General features: G+C 41.4%; 1 protein-coding gene across 1 annotated transcript in view; it reads right to left on the bottom strand.

Moving 5' to 3' along the window:
* Window positions 1-3,721: 3,721 nt before the first annotated feature.
* The window catches only part of DLGAP5 (DLG associated protein 5), a 43,843-nt gene continuing 32,021 nt past the window's right edge, over window positions 3,722-15,543 (bottom strand). The window contains exons 15-18 of the mRNA XM_056133898.1: window positions 8,499-8,718; window positions 6,675-6,806; window positions 5,608-5,654; window positions 3,722-3,865 (exon numbers count right to left, since the gene is read on the bottom strand). Of these exons, the coding sequence (XP_055989873.1) occupies window positions 3,722-3,865; window positions 5,608-5,654; window positions 6,675-6,806; window positions 8,499-8,718 (543 nt within the window). The remainder of the gene's footprint in view (window positions 3,866-5,607; window positions 5,655-6,674; window positions 6,807-8,498; window positions 8,719-15,543) is intronic.

Here is a 15,543-nt window from a genome sequence, read left to right as displayed (position 1 = left end):
CACCAGTGTCCCCAGGTTTTCTCTTACCACCCAGTCTGTCTCCTTGACAAGCACATTTTTTTGTTTGGTTGTTGCAGTTTGGATATATACTTGCCTTTTTGTTGGTACTGCAGCTCATATATATACATAAACTACACCTCCATACCACCGTGTGCTTGAGGCCACTGACCCCTGCCTATTACCTCCTGCGAACTTCTTTTTACTCCTTCCCTTGACTACTTTCCTTCCCCTGCCCTCCTTATTTCTACAATCTAAGGACCTGTGCAATGTAGGTATTCCCCTGTCTGATACCTCATCCTGTTATTCTATACACTGTAGATAAGTGAGATCATCCAGTAGTTGTCCTTCTTCTGACTCACTTCACTTAACATGATATACTCTACTTCCAAGTTGGCACGAATTGCATGATTTCATCATTCCTTGCAGCTGCATGGTATTTCATTATATATATTATACACACACACTCACATATGTGTATATATACACATATATATCACAAACCATTGTGTATATGAGTGGATATAGTCATTATCCACTCATCTGTTGCTGAATACCTTGTTAACAGGACTTTCTACCCCTCTTTACTAATAATAGTAAGCCAACAATGAATAAACATTTCACACTTGATCTTAGTCAAAAGGCTGAGAAGCAATTGAATAAACATTTCAAAACTAGGATGGCACCCCTTCATTTCACAAGAGACCAAAACATGACTTTATCATTTCTACAATATACTTCAAAAATAGTTATAAACACTGTCACAGGTTGGGACCCCCAAGGAGAGATGTGAATATAAGAAATTTAAGCAAGTGCTCTTATTATAAATAGTTGTGGGGAGAAGTTACAGGGTTGGGCCGAGGGAGTTGAACATTAATGCCTCAGCCCACTTCACCAGGTTCTGAAGCTGGGATGATCTGTTAAAATAGCTGAGAAGTCAGGTTCAGAGTACCTCACATTAGTGCATACTGGCCATCTGGGAGAGTGTGGGGCTGGGTGAAGTTGCTCTCTCCAGCTGAGAGGGCAGCACAGGTGGGCTGCCAGCAACTGAAATGGTCTGTTACTTTGGTACATCTACACAATGGAATACTACGCAGCTATTAGGAAAGACAAAGTCATGAAATTTGCTTATAAGTGGATGGCCCTGGAGAGTATCATGCTAAGTGAAAGGAGTCAGAGAGGGACACAGAATGATTGCACTCATTTGTGGAATATAAAATGAGACTGATACCCAAAGGCAGTAGAGACAGGGCCAGGAATATTGCTCCATGGTTGGTAGTCTGCCTTATGAGCTGGGGAAGAAGGCAGCTGGGATAGAGAAGGGATCACCAAGTCAATGATGGTTGGAGGGATAGTTCCAGATGGGATCTGTATGCTAAAAGTAGATAAAGGACCAAACGTGATAACCTCTCAGTACCTGTATTGCAAACCATAATGACCCAAAGTAGAGAGAGAGTATGGGGGAAATTGTCTGCCATAGAGGCAAGGGAGGGGTGGGATGGGGCAGAGGGGATACTGGGGACACTGGTGATGGAAAATGTGCATTCGTGGAGGGATGGGTGTTTGATCATTGTATGACTGAAACTCAAACATGAAAGCTTTGTAACTATCTCACTATCTCATGGTGATTCAATAAAAAAGAAAAGAAAGAAAAAAGAAATTGCCTGTTTCAAACTTATGAATTCCTTATCCTAATATTCAGGTTTTGGAATCTAGCTATGAATAAGTGAAAAAATTAAGCTTTGGAGAAAAGAGGGAAACTTGGTTTACACAAACCTACTCACATCCTCTGGTTCCTTTGTAAAATAAGAACCATGACCATTGGATAACTATTGTTTGCAAAGAGATTTTTCTTATGGCAGGTCTTCAATACACAGAAATTTCCAGTTGATTTTGAAAATTCCCCTTCAATCTTAGATATTTTCTTTCCAAGTGAAAGAAGTTTGCATTTATAGTGTCTTCAAAGATTTTCCTGGGGCTAGAGTGATAGCACAGCATGTAGGGTGCTTGTTTTGCATGTGGCCGACCTGGGTTTGATCCCTAGCACCCATATGGTCCCTGAGCACTGCCAGGAGGGATTCCAGGAGTAACCCCTGAACACCACTGAATGTGGACCAAAAGACAATAAAACAAAAGATTTTCCTAATATCAAGTAATGCTAGGGTCCAAAAAGACTAAGAACACTCTAGTTGTAAGGGACAACTTAGATTGTAGAGCCTAAGCATAGCCGTGTAGCCCTAAAGCAAATGAGAAACCTAAGAAAACCCCAACCAAAAACACCCACAACAAACAAACACACCCTCCCCCCATCCCTGCCAAGACACACCCTCCTCCCCCCCAAAAAAAACCCCTACTCATATTTTGGGAAAACTAGGTATTCTGGAACATTCTTCTAGGCCAGCATAAGCCTCTTCATATAAGTATCCCTGCAGGTTCAAGTGGACTTAAACTTTTCCTTCCACAATGTTAACACACCTTTCTCTGGCAACAAAAGTAGGTGTGTTTTGTCTTTGATAATTCCAAATTTTGGAGGCCATCCATAAGGTCATTGTTTGATGGATACCTTTGTTGTGAGAAATAAGTAGATCTAAATATGAACTTTGGTTACTAATCTGCTCAGGGCCGTTATTCTGATGGCTCTGTCTTAAACAATGTGTTCAGTACGAGTTTTATAAAAAAGTCTTTCAGGGCTGGGAAGATAGCTTGAAGGGGCGGAGTGAACTCTTGAGGTCCTGTTTTTGATCCCTGGACTACATGCTCTCTCCATGCTAACACTGCAGACCCCACCAGCACTGATCACCTAGTCCAAGCGCCAAACTAGATGTAAGGATTAGAAGAAGCAGTTCCCGGGGCCCCAAGTACCACTAGTACCACTAGGGAGACTCCTTTAAGAAACACAAACTTAGGGCCAAAAGGATAGGACAGTGGGTAGGGCACTTGCCTTGTATGATGCCTTGGGTTCTATCCCTGGCATGTCCACTTCGTTCCCTAAACCTTGCCAGGAATGATCCTTGAACACAGAGCCAGGAATAAACCCATAGCACTGCCAGGTATGGCCCAAACCAACCGCCACCAAAAAGGAAAAACCAAAAAAATTAAAGCTATCTCAGCACAGCAAGTACTGATATGATCCTCTTCAAGAGAAAAAGGCATTTCCTTTAAAGGCTGAAGGTCAAGGGGAAAATAGAAAAAAAAAAAAAAAGACTAGGATTTAATGGGAATCTCTTAATAGTTAACTATTCAATATTACAGCATGTAAACTCACTCCAGAATCCAGGAAAGTGAAAAAGAAACTGTATTATGCCCTTACATAGACAATAGTTAATAGTCAATGTTAGATGTGAACAACAATACATCTAAGAATTCAAATTAGGAATACAGTATAAAAGGATCCAAATATTTCTACCAACATTTAATATATTCTGATTAAACCAAAGATAGTTTATAAGCTCTCAGCATGTTACTTAGCATTAACTTTACACGTTTAAATAAGCTGTAAGGCACACTACATTTTTATTCTACATGGCTAAAGTATAAAATGTCTTCACTTCCACGAAACAACACCGCATCCAAAACATGAATAAACAATGTCTATGAAAGCACAAGATGACCTATAGAACTGGACAGCAATGATACAAAAATACATGTCATTCAGCTTGCCAGTAACCTAAGAATATATTACAGCATTGATAAAACAAAGAAAAATGTTGGGACTCATTATTTTTTAATTTGACTCTTCTGACTGTTCTCCAGTGAGGGGCCTCAAAGGCGAGAAGGTGATCAGGTTGCCACCAAAGGAAACATATCTGGACTTTCTCTGGTGTCTCTTCTCCACAGGCGTGAATGGATTACCACAGCTGAGACGAGGCTAAAAACACATTCCAGGACATATGTCATTAAAGCTAACACCCAGACTTTTGTGAGTCAAGTCTTCAACATTGCAAGTTCACAGGGGATAAGCTAGTAAGAGAATCATTTTTCCTACAGAACAACAAAATTATTATGGTTCTACTACATGGCCACAGATGTCATTTTGTTTATTTTTTTCTTTTTTGATAAGGCAAATTAGTAATGCACCCTTAGAAATGTTTAAAAGGTAAAGGTAAAGGCCCTCCCGTTGATCGTCGATTTGCTCGAGCGGGCCCAGTAACGTCTCCATTGGAGACTTTGTTGTTACTGTGTCTGGCATATCGAATACTCTCGGTAGCTTGCCGGGCTCTCCGAGAGGGGCGGAGGAATCGAACTCGGGTCGGCCATGTTGGCCGCTTGTAAGGCGATAAGGCGAACGCCCTACCCGCTGTGCTATCGCTCCATGATATATAATTTCCACAGCTTATGGAAGATGAATAAAATTGAGACCATGTCTAAAGTAACTCATGTAGACTCTATAATGGCTAATTCACCTAGTGGCATATAATAGGCCTATCATATCTTGTGATAGGTCCTGCTGGGACCCTTTTGTTTCCCCCTCAGATCCTACTTCAGGTTCAAATAATGCCACAGGAAGTAATTATTTGGTAGATCAACTCCACCCTCCACTTCCCCAAAATACCCCAGGGCCAGGGAGATAGCTCAATGGTAGAATACATGCCCAATATATGCAGGCCCCTGAGACCTGCCACGGGTAGGTAGTGTGCAAGGTAAGTGACATGCAAGGCAAGCACCCTGGCTTCTTGATTCTTAAGTCTGATGTAGATCATCAGAACCAATCATACAGAATTCAAATCTGGGAACAGAATGATCAGTTTTATAGAAATTGCTCAAAGTCCCTGACTTCACTCTTAGCCTAGGATTAAAGAAGGGGAAGACCAAGAAAGCACAGAAAATGGGTGTCAGTAATATGCTTCATTCTACTCTGAGACACACGGCAGCCTGGCAGCTGGAAGGCAGAGAAGGCACCTTTAAAAGATAATGAAACAGGACCAGAGCCATAGTATAGCAGATAGGGTGCTTTGCCTTGCAGGCATCTGACCTGGGTTCCATTCCTGGTACCCTGTATGGTTACCTAGGCCTGCCAGGAGTGATCCCTGAATGCAGAGCCAGGAGTAAGGCCGGAGTACTGGCCAGGTGTGGCCCCAAAACTAAAAAACAAACAAATAAGAGAATGACACCTAAGAAATAAAGAGGTCCTGAAGGTGCCAAATGTTTGTCAGGCTTCATGATCATGTCTTTAATGTATTTTTTTAATAGCCTGTGATCAAAGATTAGCAAAACCCTGGCCATTCCCCGATCTATTTAGCAACTAGTCCCGGAAAATGTCAAGGCATGATTGTATGCCAGAGTCGTTGGTCTTGCTACATCTTAAGTACAGGGGGGAAAGCATCTGTCCTATACTTATATCCATAGAGTTGAGCTGGACTCAGTTCCTAGCACAACGCATAGTACCCTGAGCCCCACCAAGAGTTCCACTACCCCTACCCTCAATATTAAAGCCTGCCATATTATAAAGTCTATAAACATTAAATTTTGGTTAAATGTATAGCGACTAGATCTTGGATTTTAAAAAACAGGTGACAAGATACAAGTTTTAAGCTGTACAGACACGAGTAATAATTCATTTTATAAAACAAATCTGAACATAAACGTCTCAAATAAATCTGCAAAACTTACAGAATCAAGGTTGCATTCAGTGGTGACTCTTTCATTGCAAAATGGTACTGAAAAACAATAGAATAATTTTTAACTTTTTAAAAACAATATTCTCGGTGTTGCTAGAAACGGACAAGTCTTGAAAAACAAGTTTTATATAGCAAACCTGGAACAAAAATATAGACCATAGGATGCTATAACATTTAAAATTAAATTATCACCCATAATTTCAGTATAGTCTGCAGGAGAGGGCATGATAGTAGTGGGTAGGGTGCTTGCCTTGCATGCTGCCAATCCAGGTTTAATCCCTAGCACCTCATATGCTCACCCAAACCCACTAGGAGTGATCCTTGAGCACAGATCCGAAGAGAAAGTCCTGGACACTCCCAGATGTGGTCCCAGAACAAAACAAAACAGAACATAAAAAGTGTCTTCAAGGAGGCTGGAGCAATCTTTCAGTGAGTAGGGCACTTGCCTCATACATGGCGAGCACCATCTATGGTCCACAAGAACCTCTAGAAATGATTCTGAGCACAGGGCCAGGAATATCATTGAGTGTGGCTAAAAATAAATAATTGAGTGTGGCTAAAAATAAATACAATTAAATAAAACAAACTGAAGTCTTCAGGGCCAAGAAGACAGTTCAAATGGCAGAACACAGCCTGGCATGTGCAGTCTGGGGGTCCATTCTCAGCAGGGCATGTCTCCCTCCCACACTGGCTGTGACCCTCATGGCCTGAGCATGGCTAGCCAGATCACTACCAGGGGTCCCTTGGAAGTCAATAATGCTGCTAAGACTGGCCCTTCCTTATTAAAACCAATCATCCAGTAAAACATAAGCCTTAATTTATTTAGCACAGTTTTTTTTTAACTATATTAAAAAGACCTCATGTGGGCTAGAGATAGTATAGGGAGGGATTAAGGCACTTGCCTTGCATGAAGATGACCAGGTTCAATTCCTCGCGCTACATATGATCCCCTGAGCACTGCAGGGGTCATTCTTGAGCACAGAGCCAGAAAAACCCCTTGAGCACCACTGTGTGTGAACCCACCCCAACTCTACCCCCTAGTAAAATTAAAGACCTCACCTGGATGAGAAATTGCTAGTGGTGTCATTTGTCTTGGAAGATCAACCCCAGTCCTGTTTTCAGACACAACTTTGCTGGCAGAATTCGGTGTTTGACTTTTTTGAGAAAGAGGTTCAGAAGAGATAGAAAGCCCTAGAAGATTATGAAACGTCAATATTCAAAAGTTCTTTCATTTGTTTTTCATCATAACTAGAAGACAGGGCAAGTTCTTTCTTTTCCTACTAACTAGCCTCATTCTCCTGTAAAATAATATTAGTTAAAAACCATGTCTGGGACTTTCAGTTAAAGACTATACATAGGAAAGATACATATGAAACTCTGCTCTCTCTCTCTCTCTCTATCGCTCTACCAGCAACAAATCATATTAAAAAGCAGACTGCTACAAAGGCAAAGGTCGCTAAGCAGGAGCCCCCCTCCCCCCCTCATAAGCAGAAAATTACCTATATCAGAAAATCACCTATATTTCAATCTGGATCAAGCCTTTTTTCTATTAGTCTATGAAAAATTGTCAAGTAAAAAAAATACAAGTTACAAAATTCTAACAATTGTTTCCCGAAGTATATAAAAAGTGGGTATGTGGTGCACATGCTGTCCCAGTCAATGTGCTGGTGTGCCCACATGTTGCTGCCAAGTGCATGTGGTATCGAGCATATGTGTTGCCTGCATTTCTCCTCTTGAGATGTATACTTTCACACTTTCATATCTAATGCTGGGATGTGTACCAGGGCTCCTTCTCAACTCTGGAGAAGCCCACGTTCTCTCTTGAGTTTATGAACTTTCTCTCCCTCTCTCCCCCCACTCTCCCTTCCTTAAAATTTCTAAGTAAAATCATCATTCTTTTTTCTTTTTTTTTTAAAAAAAAGGGGTGAGGTGTTGAATATTTAATTAACTCCTTTTTATTTTTTAAATTTTGGTTTTTATTTATTTATTTTTTGCTTTATGGGTCACACCTGGCGATGCTCAGGGGTTATTCCTGGCTCTGCACTCAGGAACCACTCCTGGTGGTACTCGAGGGACCATATGGGATGCTGGGAATTGAACCCGGGTTTGCCGTGTACAAGGCACATGCCCTACCCACTGTGCTATTGCTTCAAGCACCTTATTTTTTAAAATTTGGGACAGTGCTCAGGGATCACTCTTGGCAGGGCTCAGGATGCTATAAAGGGTGCTGGGGATTGAATCTGGGTTGGCCCTGTGCAAGACAAGTGTCCTGCCAACTAGTTATACTGAGTATTTTAAAGTTAGGAGATTTACTCAATTTAAAAAGACCTGAGCAGAATTTTTAATGTAGGTGAAAACAAAACACCTCAGCTTCCCTAAGTTTCATGTCTGGAGAGGTGGGGTGGTTTGATAGCTGATTCCTTTGTGCCTTTCCATTCTTGCAATAGCAGGATTTCACTCCAGGGCCTCGCAAAGGTGCTCGACTTCTGAGTCATATCTGAGCCCTGTGATTCTTCCTTTGCTTCTAATTAAACTTCTAACTAAGCTAAAGGAAAACCACCTAATTTCTTATTCTTCCGTGAACAAGGTTAAATCCCTTAAACCCCTGCAATCCTAAGGCCTATCTCACATTGCAGAGTAGCAATAACACATGTAGAATCTCTAAGGGACATATAAACTAATTCTAGAAGCTCGATCTTACAAGGTAATCTCATCAGACTTAGTAAAATGCAATCTGCACGTGTGTGTGAGCCAGCATGTGTACTTAATTCCCAAGAGCCAGAGAAAGCTTACGTCTCTTCTTGTGAAAAGACTTTTTCACCTCTTATATATGCTCATCAAACCCAAACAGTTCTCATAAGTAGTGTCAGCAGAAAAACTGACCTGAGAATGATTTAACAGGACTTTCCACTCTGAAAAACCCAGCATCAAACACTATTTTATCCACTTCCTTTGGCATTACAGAGTTTGCCATCCCAGCACGTTCTTCCTGCTTGATTTTCTCTCTCATTGCATTTTTTATGGCAGCTAGGCGATTTCTAGCAGCAATTCTTGCACTGTCGTCCTGTTTGGGTTGACTTGCTAAACTTGAGACAACCTTCTTCTGCAAAGAGAAATTATGACATTTATGAAAGTTACTTATTACTAAGAAAAGCATACATGAAATGTATGTAGACATAAAATATGTACAAGACATTTGTTCAGCTCCTAAACTGCAAGAAAAATGCTGGTGGTAAAAGTATAAAGGACAAAGTAAGTTTCTGCCCTCAAAAGAACTCATAGTTTCACAATTGAAAAAGCAAGTTATGGGCTATCATAGACATCTGAAGGAACACTGATGTGTGAAAATGATGATTTCAGTTTGGGATATGTTGATTTTAAAGGATAGTGAGTCAGGATATATGGGACTGAGCAGTGTGGTTTGAAATACAAATTTGGGAATCATTGCAGGTTAAGACTGCATGGGAAGATGGAAAGAGAGAGAACTGAGAGACGAATTCTGAACATTCTGAACAGCAAAGGAGTAAATAGAAAAGTAAACTTGAAAATGTTACCAAAGATAAAGGCACGGAGATAGGAAGAAAATTGGTAGAATACAATATCAAGAAAAAGGACTAGAGGGGGCTGGAGTGATAGCACAGCAGTTAGGGCATTTGCCTTGCACAAGGCCAACCTGGGTTCGATTCCCAGCATCCCATATGGTCCCCTGAGCACCGCCAGGAGTGATTCCTGAGTGCAAAGCCAGGAGTAACCCCTGTGCATCGCGGTTGTGACCCAAAAAGCCAAAAAAAAAAAAAAAAGAAAAGAAAAAAGAAAAAGAAATAGATCCCACTTAATACTGCAGTGAATTACATCTTATAATTAAATCCTTAATTGGCTTCAACAACTGGTGGATCAAATCCTGAGTGGTCACAGTTTCACAGGTATAGCGAGGGATGAGGCCACGCTGCAATGAGTTGGAGAAACCAAATAAAACGATGGAATTTTGCAACCTTTTCAGGAAGCTTGAAACTTGGAATGAAAAAGATGGGATCAGGCGGTACAGATAACTAGAGCTGGAAGAGTTTTTTTAAAATTCATAATTCATTTTACATATATAATGTTCTAAATATTTAATCTATTACATCACAGACATTTTCTTTTAAATGAGGACCTTTAAACATGTCTAGGGGCTGGTGCGATAGCATAGTAGGTAGGGTGTTTGCCTTGCACGCCGCCGACCAGGGTTCAATTCCCAGCATCCCATATGGTCCCCTGAGTACCTCCAGGAGTAATTTCTGAGTGCAGAGCCCTGTGCATTGCCAGGTGTGACCCAAAAAGCAAGCAAGCAAGCAAGCAAACAAACAAACGTCTAAACACTGAATAGAAAAGAGCGGTGGTGATAGAAAACGAGGTTGAGGAAATCAATGATTTGTCTCACTGGCTCTAGAATCTTAACAGTGGGTGCTAAAATGAGGAGAGAGAGACACCTGGTGAGAAAGGGCAGAATTACAAGGCTCCTATGTGATATGAGTCACTGACGTTATAATGTTTCTAGGACCAGTACCATAAGCAATACCCACAGGAATTTCAAAACAATCAAGTAGCCTTCACTGTTTAGAATTGAAATTCAATTTTTGTCAATGTCCTCAAGGTTTCTGTCATGCAACTTAATTAGTAAAACAATCATTATAACATTCTTTTAGTACTCCAATTTTTTTTTTTTCTTTTTTGCTTTTTGGGTCACACCTGGTGATACACAGGGGATACTCCCGGCACGTGCACTCAGGAATTACCCCTGGCAGTGCTCAGGGGACCATATGGAATGCTGGGAATCGAACTCAGTTTGGTCACGTGGAAGGCAAACACCCTACCCCCTGTGCTAGCATCTATACAGTTTCTACTTAGATTACACAGCACAACAAAGTACAACCCTCTGGCTATAATCTGGAATAATCACAGGTATTTTTCTAAAAAGAAAAAGTAGCAGTGTACATGGTGGTTTGAGAACTCTCCGTCTGAATCAGAAACCTTGAATCCAAAACATTACTATATATAAAAATATACAAAGAAGTTCATGGAAAAGTGTAGTGTGAGATCAAGCACTGCAAGGAGTGATCCCTAGCACTGCCAGGAGTGATTCCTAATACTGCCAGGTGTTGCCCCCAATGTGCCCTCCATGTTCCCAAAAAGAGTAGACTCTATCATGTCAGCCAAGCTAATTTTACAAAAATATCAAGGAGTAAGGAAGACAGATTATAGTAAAGAAGAGCATTTTTCCTCTTTCCATGAAAAAATTATTTCACTGGGGCCAGAGCAATAAACAGTACAGCAGGTAGGGCATTTGCCTTGCATGCAGCTGACCTGTGTTCAATCCCTGGCACCCTATATTGTTCCCTGCTGGGGGTGATCCCAAACTCAGAGCTGGAAATAAATCCTAAGCACTGCCAGGTATGCACCCACTCTGAAAAAAAAAATTTCACTCAAAAATGTACCACTCGAAACAAATATAAACAAATGGGACTACAATAAACTAAGAAGTTTCTTTACCTCAAAAGAAACAGTGACCAAAATACAGAAAGAGTCCATGGAATGGGAAAAATTATTTACCCAATATCCATCAGGTAGGGGCTTAATATCCAAGGTATACAAGACACTGGTAGATGTTTTTAAGAAAAAATCCTCCACCCCCATCAAAAAATGGGGAGAAGAAATGAACAGAAACTTCCTCAAAAAAAGAAATTCAGATGGTCAAAAGGCACATGAATAAGTGCTCCACATTGCTAATCAGGAGGAAGAGATAAATCAAAACAACGAAGTATCATCTTACACCACAGAAACTGGCACATATCAAAAAGAACAAGAATAACCAGTGCTGGCATGGATGCAGAAAGGGACTCTCATTCATTGTTGGTGGGAATGCCGACTGGTCCAGCCTTTTTGGGAAATAATATGAACATTCCTCCAAAAAAATAGAAATTGAGCTCCCATATGACCCAGCAATACCACTTCTGGGAATATATCCTGGACATGTAAAAAAAAAAAAAAACAGTAGAAATGACATCTGCACTTGTATGTTTATTGCAGCACTGTTCACAATAGTTAGAACATGGAAAAAACCTGTGTCCGAGAACAGATGACTAGTTAAAGAAACTTTGGTATATCTACACAATTGAATACAATGCAGCTGTTAGGAAAGATGAAGTCATGAAATTTGTTGTAAGTGGATGGTCATGGAGAGTATCATGCTAATTGAAATGAGTGAAAAAGAGAGGGACAGACATAAAATGATTATACTCATTTGTGGAACATAAAATATCATAATATAAGACTGACATTAAGGACAGTAGAGACAAGTGTCAGGAAGATTGCTCTACAGTTGGAAGCCTGCTTTCTGAGTTGGGGGAGAAGGCAGGTGGGATAGAGAAGGGATCACTAAGTCAACGATGGTTGGAAGAATCATTCCGGATGGGATATGTGTGCTGAAAATAGATAAAGAACCAAACATAATGGTCTCTCATTTTCGATATTGCATAATAGTCTCACATTATCTGTACTGAAAATCCTAATGCCCATAAGTAGAGAGTAAAAGGGACATTGTCTACCATAGAGGCGGGGGGAGGGGTGGGATGGGGCAAGGGGGCAGCGAGGAGGGATACTGGGGACATTGGTGGTGGAGAATGTGCACTGGTGGAGGAATGGGTGTTCGATCACTGTATGACTGAAACTCAAACACTGAAAGCTCTGTAAGTGTAGCTCATGGTGATTCAAAAAAAAAAAGATTATCACTCATCTGAACTATACAGAGCTTCAGGGATAAGCAACAGCTCCGGAAATTCATAGCCTTGAAGCTAATTTTTCAACAAGTACTAAAAGAGCTCCTTTAAAGGACAGCAGAAACTTTCCATCATGTGGCGCTGAGTATGGCACTCATTCATGGTGCATATGGCTGTCCTCACTAGATTAAAAAAGGTTGGTAACATACAGTAACTCGTCATCACAAATTGACTTTTATTGATTTTCTTTCTAATAATTCTACTTGCTATTCTTTTAATAAAGTTTTTTTGAACCAAGTAATATGAAATGAATTTGTTATATGCTTGCCAAGGGGTGGAGGGGAAGAAGTCTCATTTATGACAGGGAGGATATGATGATTACCTCAATCAAGGTCATGCACAAAATAAAATTTAATATGTTTTAGATGCCAGAGTTTAAGAGTTAGTTATGAGAATAGGCAGTATACTATATTGTATTAAATGATTTGAATTTCCTTATTTATATAGGTTGAAATCATATAGCAATTAATTACTACAAATTGACTTTTGGTTTATCTTCTAATAATTCCATTTTCCATTTCTTTAAGATTTGTTGGAGCAAGAAATATGAAATAAATTTGTTATATGCCTGGCAAGAGGGCAGGGAGGTGGATGGCAGGGACCCCTAGGACACTGGTGGTGAGATCATTGTTGCAACACCGTATGCCTGAAACAATTCTATTATGCACAGCTTTGTAAATCATGGTGTCTTAATTAAAAAGAAATGTATTTTTAAACATACCACATAGGGGCTGGAGAGATGATACGGAGGGTAAGGCTGTACCTTGCATGTGACCTAGCCAGGTTAGATCTGTGGCATCCCATATGATCCCCCAAGCACTGCCAGGAGTGATCTCTGAGCACAGAGGCAGGAATAAGTCCTGATCATTGCTAAGTGTGGCCCCCAAACAAAACCAGATCATACAGAAAAGTATAAACATGAATTCTGGAATGAGACAGTCTAGCTTGAAATCAGCTCTCTGTTGGGCTATGATTTGATGTTTTGGGTGCCTTGGATTCCTCAACTGTAAAACAGAAATAATAGTTCAAACACTGCTAAAAAATAAGGGGTTAGGATAACAGCTCAAGAGGTAGAGAACTGTAGAGTCTGCTGAGTCCCCAAATTAATTCCTGGCACTTCTGGCACAATCCTTGCACCACAAGGAGTGCCCTCTATGGGGGAAACAAAACTGCTAACAGAGGGGGAGGAGTGGCTGGAGGGAAAGATAGTGGGCAGGACACCTGCTTGCACGAGGCCAACTCGGGTTCAATCGCCAAAAACTCCATAAAGTCCCCTAAAGACGACCAGGAGCAAAAAACTAAACAAAAACAGGAAAAAACAAAGGGCAAGGGGGGCTGGAGCGATAGTACAGCAGGTAGGGCATTTGCCTTCCGCATGGCCAACCCGGTTCAATCCCCAGCATCCCATATGGTCCCCCAAGCACCACCAGGAGTAAATACTGAACGCAGAGCCAATACTGAATGCAACCCCTGAGCACCGCCGGGTATGACCCAAAAAAGATTAAAAAAAAAAAAATCCAAAGGGCAGGGGGAAACATGACAACTTCACAGAACTGTTGTGAAGATTAACATAGTCATACACGCAGGGTATGTGGAATATGGCACATACTAAGCATAATACAGATTATTTGCTTCTACTACTACAATGACATGCATAGGCACAGTTTAAAGAATAAAGCAAACATACATGAGGTGTGGGTGCGGGGAGGGTACTACCAGCAGGTCAACCGGTACCTGCAGAGCCAGTGCATCAGCAGCTTGATGGTGCCTTCAGACTTTCTGATACCCCAAAATTGCCACTGTGCCTCTGGCCAGACCCCAACAACTTGAGACTAAGTTTCCCAAGAAATTAAATGGCCAAAAGTTAGGTATGTGGGAGTCACATCCACAAACCACCTCTGGCTCAGCTATACAAGCTTATTTATTGGCCTTGCTTCAAAGACCCATAAATAAATCTCAAAAGTTAACCTTGGACTCACTCGAGGCTGAAAGGACTAGAGTAAATTGGAGGGGGTTAGGGTGAGGGGTCAGCCTGGTGCCTGCCCAGAGCCCCTGGCAGTCGCTTGCTCCCACAATCCAAAATCACCTCCACGACTCTGGCTGGATTCCACCATCTTGGGACAGACTTGGGACAGAGATATAATCTGCTGAAAATTTGGTTATGCAGGTTTTGTGACTATAATCTCCAGGCTTTTTCGGGGTCAGAAAGGGCTGCCACCTCCACTTCCCAATACTCCCGAAAGCACTGGCAGTCACCCCCCACGAACCAACTTCGGCGCCACCATGTTAGCTCTTCTACTGGCCTTGCTTCAGAGACCCATAAATAAATCTCAAAAGAGATCAAAAACTAGTTAATTCAGACCCGTGCAAAACTCAACACACTAGGGTAAATTGGAGGAGGATTGGGTCAGCCTGGTGCCCATCCAAGCAGAGGCCTCAGCATCCGCTTACTTCCAAAATCACGGCCATGAGTCTGAATGGACTCATCTCAAGCAAACCTCACCAAGACATCATCTCCTGAAAATTCAGGTATGTGGATTTTGTGACTGAAATCTCGCAGGCATTTTTTGGGGTCGGGATGGGCTATCTTCCCATCTTACCACCGTCCTATATTTCTGGAAGCCTTAGCAGTCACATCTAAACCCCAAAGCTGCTACCCAGTTAAAAAAAAAAAACTACTCCAGCCTTACCTTCCCAATAAAAATACTGAACGCCCTGAACAAACATGATGACCTCTTAGTACTTGCATTGCAAACCATAATGCACAAAAGGAGAGAGAGAGGGAGGAGGGGTGCCTGCCATAGAGGAAAGCTGGTTGGGCGAGGTGGTGCTGACGGATGGTGGGAGGAAAACTAGGGACATTGGTGGTGGGAAATGGTACACCAATGGAGGGATGGGTGTTGGATCATTGTGTGACTGAAACCTAATCATGAACAGTCTATCTCACAGATATTCAATTAAATAATAATGAAAAAACATGCACAGGGGCCAGAGATAGTACAGCGGGCAGGGTACATGCCTTGCACATGGCTGACCCAGATTAGATCCTTGGCATCCCATATGTACCATGAGCTTGCCACAAGTGATTCCTGAGTGTAGAGCTAGGAGTAACC

Source organism: Sorex fumeus, unplaced genomic scaffold, assembly GCF_029834395.1.
Source record: "Sorex fumeus unplaced genomic scaffold, SorFum_2.1 ptg000098l, whole genome shotgun sequence".
Taxonomy (NCBI): Eukaryota; Metazoa; Chordata; class Mammalia; order Eulipotyphla; family Soricidae; genus Sorex; species Sorex fumeus.
This window is presented reverse-complemented; position numbering and strand designations above follow the sequence as displayed.